The sequence below is a fragment of the Panthera tigris genome, chromosome B2 (assembly GCF_018350195.1).
Source record: "Panthera tigris isolate Pti1 chromosome B2, P.tigris_Pti1_mat1.1, whole genome shotgun sequence".
Lineage (NCBI taxonomy): Eukaryota > Metazoa > Chordata > Mammalia > Carnivora > Felidae > Panthera > Panthera tigris.
Window position 1 is genome coordinate 114,582,445 of NC_056664.1, and position 18,424 is coordinate 114,600,868.

At 34.2% G+C, this 18,424-nt stretch overlaps 1 protein-coding gene across 3 annotated transcripts in view; it reads right to left on the minus strand.

The window, feature by feature from the left end:
• Positions 1 to 18,424, minus strand: part of PTPRK (protein tyrosine phosphatase receptor type K) — a 558,792-nt gene that overhangs the window by 35,414 nt on the left and 504,954 nt on the right. For 2 of the 3 annotated variants that reach the window (XM_042987141.1, XM_042987143.1), the window contains exon 14: positions 7,192 to 7,330. In XM_042987141.1, coding sequence (XP_042843075.1) covers positions 7,192 to 7,330 — 139 coding nt within the window. The remainder of the gene's footprint in view (positions 1 to 7,191; positions 7,331 to 18,424) is intronic. The other variant, XM_042987142.1, reaches the window with a different exon arrangement.

An 18,424-nucleotide genomic window follows, 5' to 3' on the forward strand; every position in this document is an offset into this window, starting at 1 on the left:
CATAATCTTGAGTCATAGCCATGGTCAAATCCTAAAGATGTGTTTTAGAAGCACATGGCAGAGTATTAACTGAAGATGTGCCTTATAAATGCAGTAGGGCAAATGACTTAGGGGATTTAGAAATCAGTGGAGTTAGACTTTTGAGCTCCTCAAATACTGACATCTTTATCTTATATATCAAGGATGTGAAATACATTCTGGTTCTTTGTGAATGTTACACATAAAACATGCAATAAAAAGCTATTAAAGGTATATAAAACATTTATATCACATTAACAAGGCAATTTATATATAATATAAATAAAGGCACTCTAAAAGCTTGTAGTAGCCAGATTGTATTTATGGCAGCAGTTTATGTACCTTGGAAATATTCCTTCGTTGTTTGAAGAATGCCTTTTCTCAGCTAGGTTATTAACTAGGACATATTCTTCTGATGCTCATTAGTATCTGTACTAGAGGAAATATACTATAAATACTTTTTAAAGGCTCATTTAATGGTTGTGTTTATGTTCAAGGGCTTCTCCTTTACAAAATTAATGTAGCAATTTGAGAGCTCCTCCAGATTATAGTACTTGGCCTCGGAGAATATGTCCCAACACACCCAATATATGGATACAACAGATCCAACACCCGAATAAGATGGTCATAAACTAGGCGTTAGGATGCAAGTGACGTTAACTTCTTTAAAAGAAGTAATAATAATGGGAATGACAGTACTAGTAATAAGACAACAATGACAAAAGCATAACAAGAACTACCACCACCACCACCATCATTTATTAGTGATATCTGATGTATTCATTGAAAGAGCTATTGTCCTTTTTCTAGGCTATAGGGTAGAAACCCTGCAAAATCTTACAGATATTAGACAGGTAGTACAAATGAGTGCTGCTGCCAGGGCTGTCTGGAAGGGTGGGGACTGTGGAGAACTGGAAAGCCATTTAGGGGGCAACTTGCCTAAGTGATTATTGGCATTTGATCCCAATTTTCTGATTTTAAAATTATTTTCAAAGACAAGTCATGAATCTGAATATTTATGTTAAATTTCCTGATTTTCTCAAGTGGTTCAATTTTTTGAAACCATGGATAGGGAAAATTAAACATCAGCAGGTCCTATTTTGGTCTATAGATTTTACTTTCCAAACTTACCTGTAGACCACCATATAAAGTATTTGTTCTTTGACCTACAATATTCTTTTACCTCTAGAAGAATAGAATAGAATAGAATAGAATAGAATAGAATAGAATAGAATAGAAAGAATAGAATAGAATAGAATAGAATAGAATAGAATAGAATAGAATAGAAAGAAGCTATTCTGTCTCACTGCATCAGGGAAGCTTCTCTGATCTCAATACAACCTGTCTCAGGTTAGGTTTCCCTGTTAGGTTATTTTTATAACACCATGTTTTCTGACTATAACAATGCTCATCATGTATCAGTACAAATGCCCTTTTAATTGTTTCCCCGCTGTGTATTCCACGGAGGGAAGGACCATTACCGCTAACATGTACAGCAGTCTCTGGCACATAGCAGGCACTCAATAAATGCTTATTGAATGGATGAAATAGGACCGTTATATGCTTGGCACTTTTCATTTGTTAACTCAATTAATTCTCAGATCAACCCACTGATTCTAATTGTATAGATGAGTTTATTGAGATTCAGACAAGTTAAATAACCTTCCCATGGTTATATATCTAATAAGCAGTGAAGAATAATCTGGTTTCAAAGCCTACGCTGTCACACTATATCCAGTTGCTGACATTTTTTTTTTAAATTCCACATTACAAAGTGCACCATAATATGAAGAAGTGTCTACTTGGCTCTAGGAGTTAAACATTAGTTGTTACAAATTTGAGAAGAAGAATGTGAATATAGCACAAACGTTTTGCCACTTAAAAGTGTTTCAAACAGTAAAAACAAAACAATTTAAGAAATAACTTCCAATCTTTGTTTCTTGGGCAAGAAGAATGAATTCATTCCTCAAAAATTTTGAGATTGAACTTTATAAAAATAACATAACTGGAAATGTGGATTAAAAATAATGTTAAAAATTTGAGGATGGGTACTTCAAACCAATTAGAAAAGACAGGTTGAAACTTTGAGGCTTTCATTTAAAACACATATAATTATATATATTTTGTGATTAAGGAAAAATAAGAAAAATTAATTTGTCAAATGCACAACAAAAGTTTTCATGGCAATGAAAGACTTTTCAGATTCACAAGCCTTTGTTAGATGACAAATTATGGGGGCATTTGACCTTTGTTAATATCTGCCAGCCATGCATTCTCAACTTGGTCTTTATACCTTAACCCTCACAACAACCCTGTGAGGTAGGCTTTAATTCAGGTTATTACAAAACAAAAATAACATTAGAGTTAAGGGTTTTGATCATGAGTGACAGTCACTATGATGATGCCAATGAATGTTAGCTAAAGATCACAACTGGTTTTCTTTTAAATTGTATTCCAATTTATTTATTTACTTTTATTTAAAAATTCTCTGATTCAGGTTGGGTATGTTTATATTAGATATGTTTAGATTTAGATTAGGTATGTTTAAGCAGTTTTTAAAATCATATATCTGTGACATTTTTCAAATTATGATTGATACGGCTAATTGTCCTAAGTATTATAGTAATAATAGGACCATAACCTACTATATAGCCTAGCATACAGAAATGTTATCCATCCACTAAAAAGGCAATTCCATTCTAACATTACGGATACATCAATGGTTAATGGTAAGCTTACTGACATTCTCATAAATACTTACTGATTCTTATGTTTCATGATTTGTCTCCCTCTGAACAACCAACATTTTATATATAAATATAAATATAAGTATAAATATAAATATAGTGCACTTCAGGACAGTTAAGCAATTCATTTTACAACTACTTGAGTTTGACAGATGTGCAAATGACTTTCATTATCCAAGCAGCCAACAGCATAAACTTCTGCAGGTGGATATATGGGTGGGCTATAAAAGAGGAAAAGTGCTCCATAATTGTATGAAATGGTACAGTTAATTACCTTTGGCTTCATCAAACATGATTTAACAAGGATATTATGATTCATCACAATAAGCTAAGAGCACTTTTAGTTTACCCCTGCTTGTTTCAGCAGATTATAAGAAGCCAAGCGTTTGTAATATTTAAAATATTGGCAGACCTCTGTTATAGAGTCACTTAAAAAACATCGAGACGCTTAAAAAATTTTATCGTAAAACTTACTTAAATTTGTCTAGTAAAATAAATACTGTCAGATAAATGCCCCCAAACATACTTAATCACAATTCTTAAGCCTTAAAAGTTGGTGAATCAACTGTCGATCAGGCAATGTCCAAGAATACTTTTGACATCATTCCTTCGGATTGGATGAATACCCTGGCATCTAAGGTAATAAACTGAAGGTGACTAGAGAAATAGAGTGAAATATTCTCTGTCTTCACTCAAACTAACATTCCATACTTAAGTACAGTTGCTGAGCTAAGTGTTTGGAAGATAAAAAGGAAATACATGGACACTTTGGTATATTTTGTGTAGGATGACAGGGTTCTTTTTGGTCTTGGTTTTACAAAATCATTGTCCTGTTTAAGTTATAATAAATGAACTCGATTTTTCTTTTCTAAGAAGATGTTTTGTTTCTTTGTTATTGCAACATTATCACTTTATCCATTTGTTTTTATAAGAGCATACTGCTTGCCTAGATACCAGATCAAAGGTCTTCTGAAAGTTATAGCCCATCCTGGATTCCTGGAAATGTGGAGAGAGATGTTATCACAGTCGGACCTGACCTGATTTGCAGTATGAGGTATCATGTTTATAAGATACAGGTTTGACTTAAGTAAATAAATGATGTTTTGGGCTTTAGTCTAAAACTACTAGCGGAAAATTATAAATAAAAGTAGCTGAACATACAGAAATACAATATCCCTTTTTAAAAAGATTAACAAAATAAGTTAATGGATAAACTTTATAGTTTTAGAGTCCAGAAAATATCACCCAAATCACAAACAGTTAAAATTGTTTTGTTCTTGTTTTTTTTGAAAAGGGATACTGCATCTTTAACACAGGTAAAGTTGTATATCACCCATTTTCTACTTACAGGTAGTAGGAGTAAGAATAGTAGCTCCTCCTGGCAAGCAAATCACAGACAGTGGAAAAAGAGAAGCAATGGTGAATGAAAAGCGTGACTCTGTCACATTCAATAAAGCAGAAAAATGTGCGTTAAAAAATAAAATAAAATAAAATAAAATAAAAGTCATGTTTTTTTTGGTTTGCATTTCCATTTGCTCATGCATTTGTTAGATATTTTTTTGCCATGCAATTAGACAGATAAGCAATAGAAAATAAAATTTAAAATACATAATTTGGAAAAAAATAGCATGCTGATATTTCTCTTGCTGCCAGAAAAAGTTTAAATTAAATGGATTGTGTATTTCAACATGCAGTTAAGCATACTATTATCCATTACCATCGAAAAGCCATGATAGATGGAATAGCTGTGTATAGAACTTGTACACTAATTTGACTAGTTTTCTTGAGATACAAAATGTAAATATCTATTAGGTTCATATAGAATATATGCAGAGTGACATCTAGATTTCTACACAAGTGATTATATCTTAATGGTACAGAGGTACATACATATATTATGTGAATATACATATGCCCCATACACTATATATACACAAAGATATTTCCACAGTAGATGTATGTGATCACGATATCATACACAAACATTTACTGTATTGAAACATAATTTCAAGTTTATGTTGGGAATTAATAATGTGTTCATGCTGCACATTTAAAATATAATACAAAACCAATGGAAAAAATGGCATACATTTGGAAATAATTCAACAGCGTTTAAAAAAAAATGACATTGCGTTTTGAAAGATGCACTATCCCTTTTCTTAGCCTAAAAACTTACTTTATATATACCCTCAGCTGTAGAATTTTACTAAATTAAATTCCAAACCATATCTTTACACAAAACCCAAAAATACATAGAACTTTTTTTTTTTTCAACATGAGAAATATACCTATGTAGATTATTCCCAGTGAGGGATAAAGTCTTGAGAAACTTAATTTCCCATAAAAATAAAGATCATAAAAGACTAAAAATAGTTGCTTTTCCATTATTTTGTTATAAATTTGTGTATTAAAAGGGAAACATTATATACTAGAATTGATTAAGCTTTGATGCTATGCAATACTGTTATAAAATCTATGTGTATGTGTAAGAAACATATTTGTGATTAAATCATACATGATACATGTGAGACATACTACATATGAGTGAAAGTCATTACAAAGTTGCTTAGATAAGGGATTCAAGTAATTTAGTTATGATATTTATCAGAAGGAAATAGATCTAAATACGTAACTTGGTCTATCTATAAAGTTGCACTTTTCCTAGTCATGAAGGTAGTGGTGAGGAAGAGAAACAAAAGGCCTGGCATACTTTCTATCAAAAGACAATCAATTAATGCATAATTATGAAAACTCAAACATTAAGCATTTTAATAGAGAGGCCATCCATTTAAAATATGAACCAGAAAAAGAATTTGTTACATTATGCAATTTTAGACAGTTGTCAGAGCATTTTACCCACACAAGTATAATCGTGCTTAGAGGTTATTTTGGTATACTTTAAGAAATGTATGTTTCAATTTTTTTTATTGTTGTTGTAATTTATGAAACAGAGGGCCATGGATAAGGAAGGCTACAATAACAAATAAGTGTTGAATAATAACAAATAAAACCAATAAGTTTAACCCAATTCTAACTGAGTGAGGACATAATCAGAGGCCAATTTCATGCTCTCATTTCTGATCCGAAGGGACTGGAATAGTTGCAATCCTGAAGCAGAGTTTAGTTAACTCTCCAAATATAAATTTAAACTAAATAGAGACATAAGATCTGAAGGTTACAATCAGTCATTTTATTGGTCTTGATTGGCAAATTTGTATTACTGAAATACTTAAGTATTCCTGTCTCAAATATGATGTATTCTCCAACCACAGAGGTAGACAACAGCAAAAAGAGAAAGCACTGTTAGGGAAAGCACGTATGGAGCTAATTTAACACAAAACACTATAATGCATACCTAATGTTTCTAATGCAGCTGTGTCTTCTCCAACATATATATCTCCAGGGGATAATTGTAAAGAGGCAATACATTAAAATAAACTCTGATGGAACGATTAAACATGTAGTATGAGTCTTATCTATATTGTTAATGATTTATTTTGAGTACAAAGCAATCCGAATAGTCTATGATTTAATGTAATGTAAGCAGTATCATTTAATACTCAATATAATTCATAAATTGCAAACACTTCTATACACAAAACTACTTTAGGACTGTACTCTGCATGTAAAGACTTGTTTACAAGTCCTCCCAAATTGAAGTATTATCTGAAACATATGATTGGAAAGACATGAGAGTTGTATCAGTTTCTAAGACAATGCCTTACAGACAATGACATTTTATAGAATGGAAAGAAGGTCAAATTGTAAAGACTGTATACTTTGAAATGTTTTTCAGCAGGAGTATACTTTAATCTCCCGAACAGAGCTCAGTTTAAATTCCAGTAGGTCTTAATATCTTCATATAATTCCAGAAGATGGCGATATTGGTTGATATTGTATAAAAGACTAATGCTCAATTAAAAAAAAAAAACTCTTCATACTAAAGTGCTGAAATATTTAGTCAGTGAATATTTAATATACAATTTCACAAAATAATGTTTAGATTCTTCTCATATATTACTTGTAGCCAACACTTAGAAAAACAGAGTAAGAGTACAAAATAATTCAGACCATAACTCAAGTATCATAATAAATACTTTTCCCATTCTTAGCAAATAAGATTTCAAAATATAAGGTAAATGACTATCTCAAATGTCTCTGCATTTGAGAAATTTAAAGTCATACGTTAATTTCAAAGTTAACTTGACAAGAAGGATACGTTTAAGTGCAAAATTAAACTGCAAAGAACCAATAAGAATTTACTTTAACAAGCAGGAGAAATAGACTCAGATGCTGGCAACATGGTCAAAATTCAATTCATCTTCTTGTTTGCTCTATTTTAAAAGAGCTTAAGGAAATAAAAAAGTATTTGAAAGCTAGTGACATAAACGGTAGGTTAATGGGACAGAACAAAATCAGTTCTTACCTTTTTTTTACAATGAGTATGACAACTAGGAGGAGGAGGATGAACACCAGAATTCCAGCACTAATTCCTGCTATTTTCACCACTCTGTCTGTCTGCTTGGCTGGGTCTGGAATCACTTCTGGTTCTTCTGTTGCTGCTGCTAAATGAATTTAAAAAATAAGTTACTGAAAGCAGCTAATTATCCCAGAGATGAAAATTAGTGCTGGCCAAAAATTACTACAAAAAGACAACTTGTTTATTTTCTTTGAATAAAAATAACCTGGATATATAAATACAGAAGCGTGCTAAACTACGGCATAAGGGATTTAGGATCGAGATAAGGAGAAAGCCTCCTGAATAGGGGTTTTGTTAACACATGAAAATAAAACAAAACCTAGCAATAATTATCAAAGGGAATGGTACTATTTTTTCTCCAAATGTCCTTAAAAGTCAGACGCCAAGATTTTTAGCCAATAGTACATGCAAAGAGATGGGGTCAGATTTAGGGATTCATTTGTTTGCTGGCTCACTCAGCAAACACTTCTGAACTCAAGAGCATGGTGCTGTGTTTGGCACCTGTCAATTGCACTTGTCTGGGACACAAGGGGTTGGGTTAAATAATGCTTTGTCTAACGGGTTGAAGAAGTGTCAGTTTATGATTTAATATATAAGATTTGAAAGGAATACGTGGTTTGCAAGAAAAGAAAACAAATACATCAAGGAATATTTCATATTCTCTTTAAAAATAAAACCCAGATAATAAACTTGGGAAACAGAACTTTGAAAAGATAAAGTTGTTTTATTATTCTTATTTAAAAATTCTTTGTATCCTCTAACTTTCCCTCTTTCTCAAAGCCCATATACACACAGTAAAAAGTATACACCTGGGGCTCCTGGGTGGCTCAGTCGGTTGAGAGTCTGACTCTTGATTTTGGCTCAGGTCATGGTCTCACAGTTCATGATATCAAGCCCCATGTTGGGCTCTGCACTGACAGTGCGGAGCCTGCTTGGGATTCTCTCTGTCTCCCTCTCTCTGCCCCTCCCCTGCTCACATGGGCTCTCTTTCTATCTCTCTCAAAAATAAAAATAAGCACTGAAAAAGGTATATACACCTTAGTCAACTTACAAGCTCCATGAACCCTCTGAAGATATTTTCACCTTATTAACCTCGAAAACTTACATTTTGCAGATAGTAAATCTGAGGCTTAGAGAGACAAGGATAGATTATAGATGGGATAAGCACAGTGACAAAATCTAACACATTTATCTTCTAAAACATCATTTCTCAATGTTTCCAGATCCAGGGCCCCTCCTGCTAAGAATCTGTGTGTCAGGAGTATGGCTGACTTGTAGGATTAGGCACATTTGGGAAATTGCCTTAAAGCATCCACCACAGTATGAGGAGACTGTGGCTGAATGAACAAATGAACCCCTAAATCTAACCTCATATATATTTTTTAAATATTTATTTAGTTTTGAGAGAGAGAGAAAGACAGAGTGTGAGCAGGGGAGGGGCAGTGAGAGAGGGAGAGAGAATCCGAAGCAGGTTCCAGGCTCCGAGCCGTCAGCAAAGATCCCCACACGAGGCTCGAACTCACAGACCAAACTCATAAACCGCTAGATCATGACCTGAGCCGAAGCCGGACGCTCAACCAACTGAGCCACCCAGGCACCCCTAACCTCATATCTTTCCAATGGATAATTTACAAATTCCTTTTTAAACATTAGGTATATGTCTATATTTCAATTCTTCCTTCTTTAGCGTTTCTGTGCTGGCTTCTGCACCCCTCCCTGCGCTTTTGCTCCGGGTTCTGCATCTAAATATCTGCTCCAGATTCTCAACCAGCCACCCCCAAAGTTCCTCCCCAAAAGAGACAGATAAAAGGCTGCTAATTGTTAATTCTTCCAAGTAGGAAATTAAAGAGAACTAACATATCTGATATCAATGTCATTTCATAAAATGGTAAGTTAAAGTAAAACCAGTAGAAAACATAGTTTGAAGAAAAGTGTTAGAGAAAGTTAACTTTGTAAAACAATTCCCTATAACTGTCTTAATTTATCTTATTTCAATTGGGTAGGATAAAACTTCCCTATAGACCAGTATTTGATAACTCTTATTCTCAAATAGGAAAGGCAAGCCTTCAGGTTGTTTCTTCTGGAAAGCAAGGGAGTTTTCCTTTTTGACTTGACACTTTCATGTATCCAGGCTTCAGGAAATTTCCAATCTCATTAATTATGTATAGAAGCAGTTCAATGCTTACCACATTTCAAACTACACATTATAGTTCAAGTCATCAAAGTACATATTAAATATACTGGATACCTCTTCTTTCCTGAGAACAATTTTAGAGGTACGTACATAGCAGTGTATATGAAATCAGGTGGCATATATTTCAAAGTTGGATATAAAGCTAAAGAGAATATATCCTGTTTGTAATTCTCAATGGCATTGAAAAGTTCCTGCTTCAAACAGACAGAATGTTTGATGTAGAAATCCCTAGAAAAGACTTTAGTGCATGCAACAAACCATCATTATTCAGTAATCAATGCTTACTCTTAATAGGTTCTAGGTTACACTTGGCTTTCAGAGGGTAACGATAATGATTGCTTTGTGATCTGACCGATCTCACAGAATTAAATGTTTTTGAAACCCTTGAAAGATCGGTTCCTGTTCCATGAGTTAAATATATATTTAATACACTATTTTAATTTGACAAAACACATATTATTATGGGATACTTTTCTATAGATATCATGCCGTAAGTAGTATATATTTCATAAAAATCTTCAGAACTGCTAAGCCCGCCAGACAACCTTCAGAAGATACACACACAGGTGCAAATATAAACTATGATCATGCAGTATGAACAGTCAGCCTTAACACTAGCTGGGTTTAGTAATTAAATAATAAAAATGACATAAAAGTGAGTGGTAAATAATTTCAAATTCAGAGACTGAAGAGTTTTTTAAGAGTCTTATTAAATAATGTAGATTTGCTGATGAATTAACCTAAACATATTTCCAGAAACAAAAAGCCAAATCTAAAAGTACATTTCTGACCAAAGATGCTGCTAACTTTGCAAGTGTATTCAGGGTGCAAAGTAGTGAAACTTTTATAACTTATTATGTAAAACAGTGTTACTACTTTAAAGTCATAGTCTACAGACATGTCTTTGTTAAATACTGGACTCCAATTAATTTTTCCCAAGCAGTTATAAAAAACCCCACCAAGTTCATTCATTTAGATGAAGCAAGGGTGCTTGTCTGTCATGATTACAACTCTTGTGCAGACTTGTTCATCAATGCTTCAACATCATTATTAAACCTGAGTATAGAAGGCTAATCAAATTCTCCAGGAACATATGATTTGGTGGCTATTTTCCCTTGACTGTGAATCCTCCCTAAAGTCTTTAGCTGTGACATTTATTATTATTATTACTACTAACAATATTTTTTATTAAATGTCTGCATAAATTTATTACTTTAGATACGTTAATCACACATAGTTTTCTAAGTTCTTGGCCTTAGAACCAAGGAACATAAATATCCTATTTAAAATCATTCAAGCTTAGAAGATTCATTAATGGAAACACAGCAGTAACCCCAAAGTGAGCATTTTCTATTTTCTTCAAAGAGAGCAAAAAGCTATTAGAGTGACTACACCCCTGAGCCCTGTTTATAATTTATGCACATACACAAAGGCAATGTGGAACACCTTTTTCAGAAATGCTTTCTTTTGCCATAAATCTTTTCCTTTTTTTATCTGTCAAAAAATATTCGAAGAGTTCCCATTGTTCTGAAGCCAAAGGCAGCATAATTCTTTGGTGAGAAAAAAATGAAGGCAGTATTTCATTTTTATTGAGCAAATTTATGAGTTGAATTTTTTGGATTTTGCAACATAGTTAAGGTCACTTTATAAACGGTGTCCTTCCTCCCACTACTTAAAAATAATTTACCGAAAAAGTTTAGGTAAAAGATACAGATTAAAAAATATACAAACACCGCCAAAATACACAAATTTACTTAAATTTAAAAGCTGTGATCATGTAAAAACACTCTTCCATTTATTTTCAAGATGGATACTAGAGGTAGAAGCCTCTGAGTACAATATAGCAGGTGATCTTGTAGCAGCATTAGAGATACCATCATCCCATAAATTACCGCCAATTCTCCAGGTATTTCACTAGTGCTCTCTTTCCTTCTCAGCTATGTTTCTGAATATTGTTTACACTCACTTCCCAAGCATGAATTTAAATGCTATCATCACGCTTATGTCTCTCAATGCCACCAATCCACCATCACCAATGTTGCTAATGACTTACTAATTGCTGAGTCCAATGTACAATTTTCTCATTGTATGCAATCTCTTGATAGCATCTGACATTGCTTGCTTTCCTTTTTGTGACCCTCCTCTCTTAGGGCTTCCAAATACTTGTTCATCTCGGAGTTTTCGTATTACCCTGCCTTCCCATTTCTAGATCTCCTTTGTGAGCCCCTCCTTGTTTCCCTTAAAAATAGGTGCTGCTTTGAGTTTCTCAGAGAACTGGCCCTCTTGACACTTCTGGCATGGTGATTTCATCCACTTTTATCCACTTCTATCACTTCAGCTGCCATCATGCTGATTGCTCCATAATGTATCTCTAACCATGGGTCAGGGCTCTGAGCTGAACTCCTGACCCACGCAGCCATCTGATTCCTTCCCTTCAATGCCTTCCCTTCAGTGAAGACACCTTAGACACATCCTCTCCATTCGGAACTCCATCTCATGCTCACACCACTTCCTCCTCCAGTGAACCCCCTTTCAGTAACTAGCTCAACTATCCACGCAGGGCTTCAAGACAAACACCGAGGCCAAATTCCTCTTCTCCCTCTCATTTCCAGGATTAATACATAGTGTATAAACCAAATTGGGATACTTCTGAAAGTAAAATAATTGTGACAGGACCAAAGGGAAACACTGGAATTATCCTCGGCAAAAAGATGACTGATTTCTTTCTCATGCAATTAGTTACAAAGTACTTCTACTTCCTAAATATCTCTTGCGTCTACTTTTCCCATCTCTACTGCTACTACCTGAAGTCAGGTCAACATCATATATAACCCGGTTTACACAGTAGTCACCTCTTTTTATCTCTTCCTATTCCACATCAACTCACAGTGTGGCAACATAGTATGTCCGTGACTTCAACTGTATCAACTGTATCATGTCACTCCACTGATGGGAAACTGCCAATGGCTTCCCATTCCTGTTAAGATAGAGCCCATAAAAACAGGGACCATGTTTGTTTTGCATAGCACTGCATTTCCAGCTGGACCTGGAAAGGACTGGTTGAGTAAATACAAGAACAACACTAAGGCTGCCTTCGGTAGATGTACTGGCACACAGAAAATCACTTGTCTTCTGAGAAAACATAAGGATAGATTTGATCAGATGCAGATCTTGTTTGGAGGTTGGCACACATTTCTGAACTGTCTCTAGAAACTTCTAGCCCCTATGCTAGCCATTCTTTCACGAAGTTAACTGCTTCTACCATCTGCCACCATTTACCACCAAACCAGAGTGTAGGGAAATTCCAGAGTCATGGAAAGTACAGAAACTTAGTATCAGTAAGGCCCTATTTTAATTCTCAGCTCCTTCTCTTATTTGTTGTGTGACATCAAAATAGCAAGTTAGCATCTCTGAGTTAATATTTCATCTATAAAATAAAAATAACAGTGGCTATATTATATAGCTTTTAGGAATATTAAGTGACATATGATGGGAAAAGTTTCTATAAAATGTGAAAACTGGTACTGAAAGTAGTGGTAGATGCTACCCTCCTAGGTGGAGATGGCCCAGATGTTAGCCCTTTGGGTCCATCACATAAAAGTTAAAAATTATGAATAGGGAAACTGACATTGCTAGAAAACAGTTTTTTAAAAATCTTAGCAGTCTATTGTATAAATATATAATGGTGAGTTTTGTAAAGTCCATGTTATTAATTAAACAGTCTGCCACATTGGACATCTAAGCCTTACGGGCATCTTGAAGCATGCATTATTTAACTCAACGATTCTTTGAAGTCCTGTTTTTTTACCATGTCATAGGATCTTATGCAACTTGTCCACTCTCAGATGGTTGACAATAAAAAACAGGGTCTTAGTGAAAAATGAAAACAGCTATATAGCACATATTTTGTTTAAGTGGTTAACTAAAATATAGTTTATTCTTGTTTAATAAAGATACGGGCGTTACCTGAAAATTTCTGATATGGAAAATAATAGTTCAGAAGTCCATAGAGCCTTTAAACAACTATGAAATAAAGGTACAGATACTTGAAATTAATTTCACACTGCTTAAGGCCTCTTCTTGCAGTCTTAGATTCTCTTATTTTTTTTAATTTTAAAACCACTGTTTAAGTTTTACATAAAATCCTGAAGAAATTATAGAAACACTTTTTTTTAAAAAAAAGCAATAAAAGAAGCATCACATTTTAGGAATGTGCTTAAAGGTTAAAAAACATGTACAATATTTTTTGCCTCACAACAACTTAATGAAGGTCAAATATTTTACATGTGCATTTTTCATTAAGCTTTTCATTCAGTTAAATTTATTCATTTGGGTAAATTGTGTGTTCCCTGACTTCTTAAACACAGTTAGGTGTCTCTGCTACATTACGTCTGAAATCTGCCTTTAATTCTCCATTTCCATTTTCATCTAGCTTTTTCACCTAGCTTTTCTACTTCCCTTACAAGGCCTCAGATTCATCCTTTATACTGACGCAAGAATGAGTTTTCTAAAATGCAGATGTGATTAAATGACTTTTTTCACTGCTTTCCATTGAAGAGGAAAGGCAGAAGTTCTTGGTATGACATACAGAGCCTTTAAAAACTAGACTCTAATCAACCCTTTCCATCTCATCTACTGACAATTCCTTTAGGCTATCACATACCCTAATCATACAAAAACACCAGCCCTTCTCCAAATACTCCGCCATCTCTTTCAGGGTTTGGCAAACTGTGGCCCCGTGGGTTCATCCAGCGGACTGCAACTATTACATGATTGCAAATAGCTTCATAAGATAACAGTAAATTATTACGAATTTATATATCTACCAGCAGTGCACATAAACTCCATTTGAATTACATTTTAACACTCTGCATTACCAGACTTTGTGATTTTTGCCAATTTAGTGGTAGAGAATGATATCTAATATGCATTTGATTATTGAAATTATCTTTTGAGATACTTATTTGAAATATTTATACCTATTTCTTCTCTGCTCTGAAATGCTTAGTGCATAATTTTGGCCCCCTTTTTTTTTGTATTTTATTTTCATCTTTTTTTTATTGGTTTATGTATTATTATAAATTATTTCATGTATCGATACTAATCCTTTGTCAGTTATTTATTAGAAATATCTTCTATTGGGTGGCTTTCCTTTCACTTTATTTATGATATCCTGATGAATAGTAGTTCTTAATTTCAGTATAGCCAAATATATCAATCATTTATTTGAATTTATATCAACAATCTCTCTCTCTAAAGGTTTTAAAACTATGCATTTCATATTTAATCCTGGATCCACCTGAAACTGCTTTCTGAGTGTGATATACACTAGAAAAGTATTTCAAGTCTCCCCGCTAACCCCCACCCCCTCAAATAAATTTCCAGTCATCTGTGGGCAACTTTTGAATTGATCCAATGATCTACAAAACCACTTTTGTGCCATATACAAATTGCACACATGCATGAATTCTGTTTCCGGATTTTCCATTATTTTCTTAGAGGTAATATACTTATTCTGTGCTGATATGACAAAGTTTGAATTACCACAGCTCTGTAATATGTTACAATATATGATGGGCATGTTCCCATGCTTGGTTCTCTTCCTTAGCATCTTGGCTTGCCTTTATATTTTGCTGTAACTTCTATGGATTAAAATTCAGCTGATAAATGATCTTTTCACTTCTGTCAAAGCTGCTATGCAGTCCATCCAAAGAGTTTCTAAAATTTGAAAAATTATGCTTTTTCTTTCTAAAGGTTTCATTTGATTCTTTGCAAATGGGTCTTTGTTTAGTGACTCCTAAGAGTATTTTGCTAATCCTTATGATTTGCACTTTGTTTCTTTGACTATTTTGTACACAGCTCTTTGGTATTCTGAATGTGACAATCCCAATCGCAGTAGTCCTTTGGGGAGGCAGATCTGTTGTTTCTGCTAACTCTCACAGTGAGTTACTCTCAGGAATGCTTGGTGACCTTTGATTGTGAGTTAATTGCTTTATGTTAGTCTATGGGAATCCTGCGGGCCTCAATTCATCATGCTTTCATCTACAAAAGAACTTGCATCACCTTCTGCCAGTAACCATGAGGTACCACAGGACTCAGACCTCCTCTGCACTCCTGAAGAATACCGCCTCTATGTGAGAGTTCCAGGCAGGGTAACCCCCTTGTTACCAGCCTGAGGACCTGTGTTTCAAGGACAATATAGCTTCAGCATCCCTTTCTGGGACTACCAACCTCTCCTTCTACCTATTGCTCACTGTTCTTAATTCTATTCACCCACTTTTTTTTTTGGAGGGGGGTCGGGGGCGGAGGCAGACTATTGAGTCCTTAGAGACCTCTCCTAGGTGCTAGGAGCCTGGCAATGTATCTAAAGAGGTGCCCTACCTAGGTATGATTGTTCTGCTGAGATCCTCAGAGCACCTAATCTGCCAGGCATCCGAAAATGGAAGGCAGATCATGGGATTTTATTTTTATTTTAGCGCTTATTCAAGACCTTAATCCTTAACTACCCTCTCATCTCTAAAAGAACAGTTAATTATTTGCCCATAACCTACATTTAAAATTGTGTTGCAAATATTTTTTTCAATAAATCTGCAATATATACTAGATTAGAAGGTAGTTGAGGGCAGAGGTATACTATCTTTCATCTCTTATGTCCAATGACTTACAGTGGCCAACAGTTTAATGAATGAATAACAAAAATGTTCATCATTTGTCAAAGTGTACTGCCTACATAAAAGCATATATAATGTGGCATAAAAGCATGCTTCAAGTTTTAACATTTTGGAAATAAATACATTCATGCTAAGGTTAAAAGAATTAATTTATGAAATCTATAATCATGCTTTAAAAGAACTGTTCTACATAGCAGTAATTGCTAAGGAACTTTAACATATCTGGAAAACATATTGATAAGGAATACTCTAATCAGGTGGCATTAAATATTTTTGTTATAACAAAGCCACTGATGATGGTTTAAGTTCCAGTTCTGCCACTTACTAGTTAGGGCACCTTAAGTACATTATTTAACCACTGAGTTCCTCTATTTTCTTATGGGAAAAATAGAAATAAGAGATACATCCCTTCTCTTAAGCACATTAAAATGGATAAAATACTTAGGATAATACTTGGTACTTAATAAAGCTTCAGTAAGGGTTAGGATGGATATAATCAAATTCAGATAAAATTCTTTTTCCAAATCTAAATTTCTGTACCATAACTAATATGAGTTCAAATAAACAGCAAATGGAGAGAAGTCTAATTTCTAAAAATACAGAAATACTGATGAGACAATTCAGTATTTATTATGTATTTGTTGAATACCTCAGGGGCACAAAGACTGTATGAGACTAAAAACCACAAAGATGAACAAATGCTCTTCCTTCAGAGTGTGTATCATCTAGAAGCACAGCCAAGCACTTATACATTGTACTTATTAGCAGAATGTGGCAAGTACTACAAAGAGGCAAAAGCAGGACTCTTGCACAAGGGGATGAAATTGTATCTAGTTTGTTGACATCCTCAAACATTTCTTAGAATCATTCAGCACCACAGTCCAACTCTGATTTTTAGATTAAAAAAACCTGAGAGTAAGTAAATGCCTTTTTCACGGTCATGGTATTAGTTATTGACACATAACAATATAGCCCATGCTTCCTGACTCCCACCTGGCAATTTCGCTTGGGAGAAAAGTGATTAGCCACCTATTTAGGAATATTTTTTAGTACTGTCTTCTCAGAGAGACAGAAAGATGCCAGAGAGGTATCAACCTCAATCACTACCTAACAAAAAGAAACAAGTAAAGTTGGGGAGATAGAAACACAAAGAAATTGATAGATCAAATCCTTCCTATAAAAACTCAAACACAGATGGATAGATGGAATCTGGGACTGTTCATAGAGGAAGTTATAAGAGTTTTTTTTTTTAAGTTTTTTTTTTACATGACCCATCTCTTTTTCTCTTTAATTTTAATCCAAGTTAGTTAACATATAGTGTAATATATATGTAGTGTAATAATGATTTCAGGAGTAAAATTTAGTGATCCATCACTTACCTACAACACCTAGTGCTCATCCCAAGTGCCCCCTAATGCCCACCCCCCACTTAGCCCATCTCCCCATCCAATATCCCTCCAGCAATCCTCAGTTTGTTCTCTGTATTTAAGAATCTCTTATGGTTTGTCTCCTTCTCTTTTTATCTTATTTTTCTTATTTTATATCTATATCTATATCTATATCTATATCTATATCTATATCTATATCTATATCTATCACATCTATATCACATCTATCTATATCTATATCTATATCTATATCTATATCTATATCTATATCTATATATCTATATCTATATCTATATCTATATCTATCTATACCACATCTTTATCCATTTGTCAATTGATGGACTTTTGGGCTCTTTTCATAATGTGGCTATTGCACGACCCATCTTAATTCCGTGAAGAAGGCCTGGGTTTCCTTTCTTTCACTAATAAATAAATAATTTATTGTCCCTGGCATGTTCCCAGCCCCTTTATAGGCTCTGAAGAATCATCACTGAATAAGACAGAGACTATCTCTGCTCTCATGCAGTTTACATCCCTGTGTTCTGAAGCAGATGATACACAAGTATACAAGCACCTGACACTGAGAAGTTCTTTGCCAAAACTTAAAGTAGGGAATGACACAGAGCACACAGTGACCTCTTTAGGTTTGAAGGTGAGGGAAGACCTCTCTGAAGAAAACAGGGAGGTGGAAGGTGTGGTTCTTTTACTGAGATGAGGGCAAGTGTAGCATAGCAATAGCAGACGGTTCAGTGCTTATGTACTAGGTAGTAAAGTGAGGTCAGAGATTATGAAGATGTCTAGTCGACTTAAAAAAATGTTTTTTTTAATAAAGCTTTAATAAAGAAGATCAGAGGATAACAATAGAGTAGTAAAAATTAACTTGGGGAAGTAAGAAAATCAGACAAATAATATAATGCCATAACCCT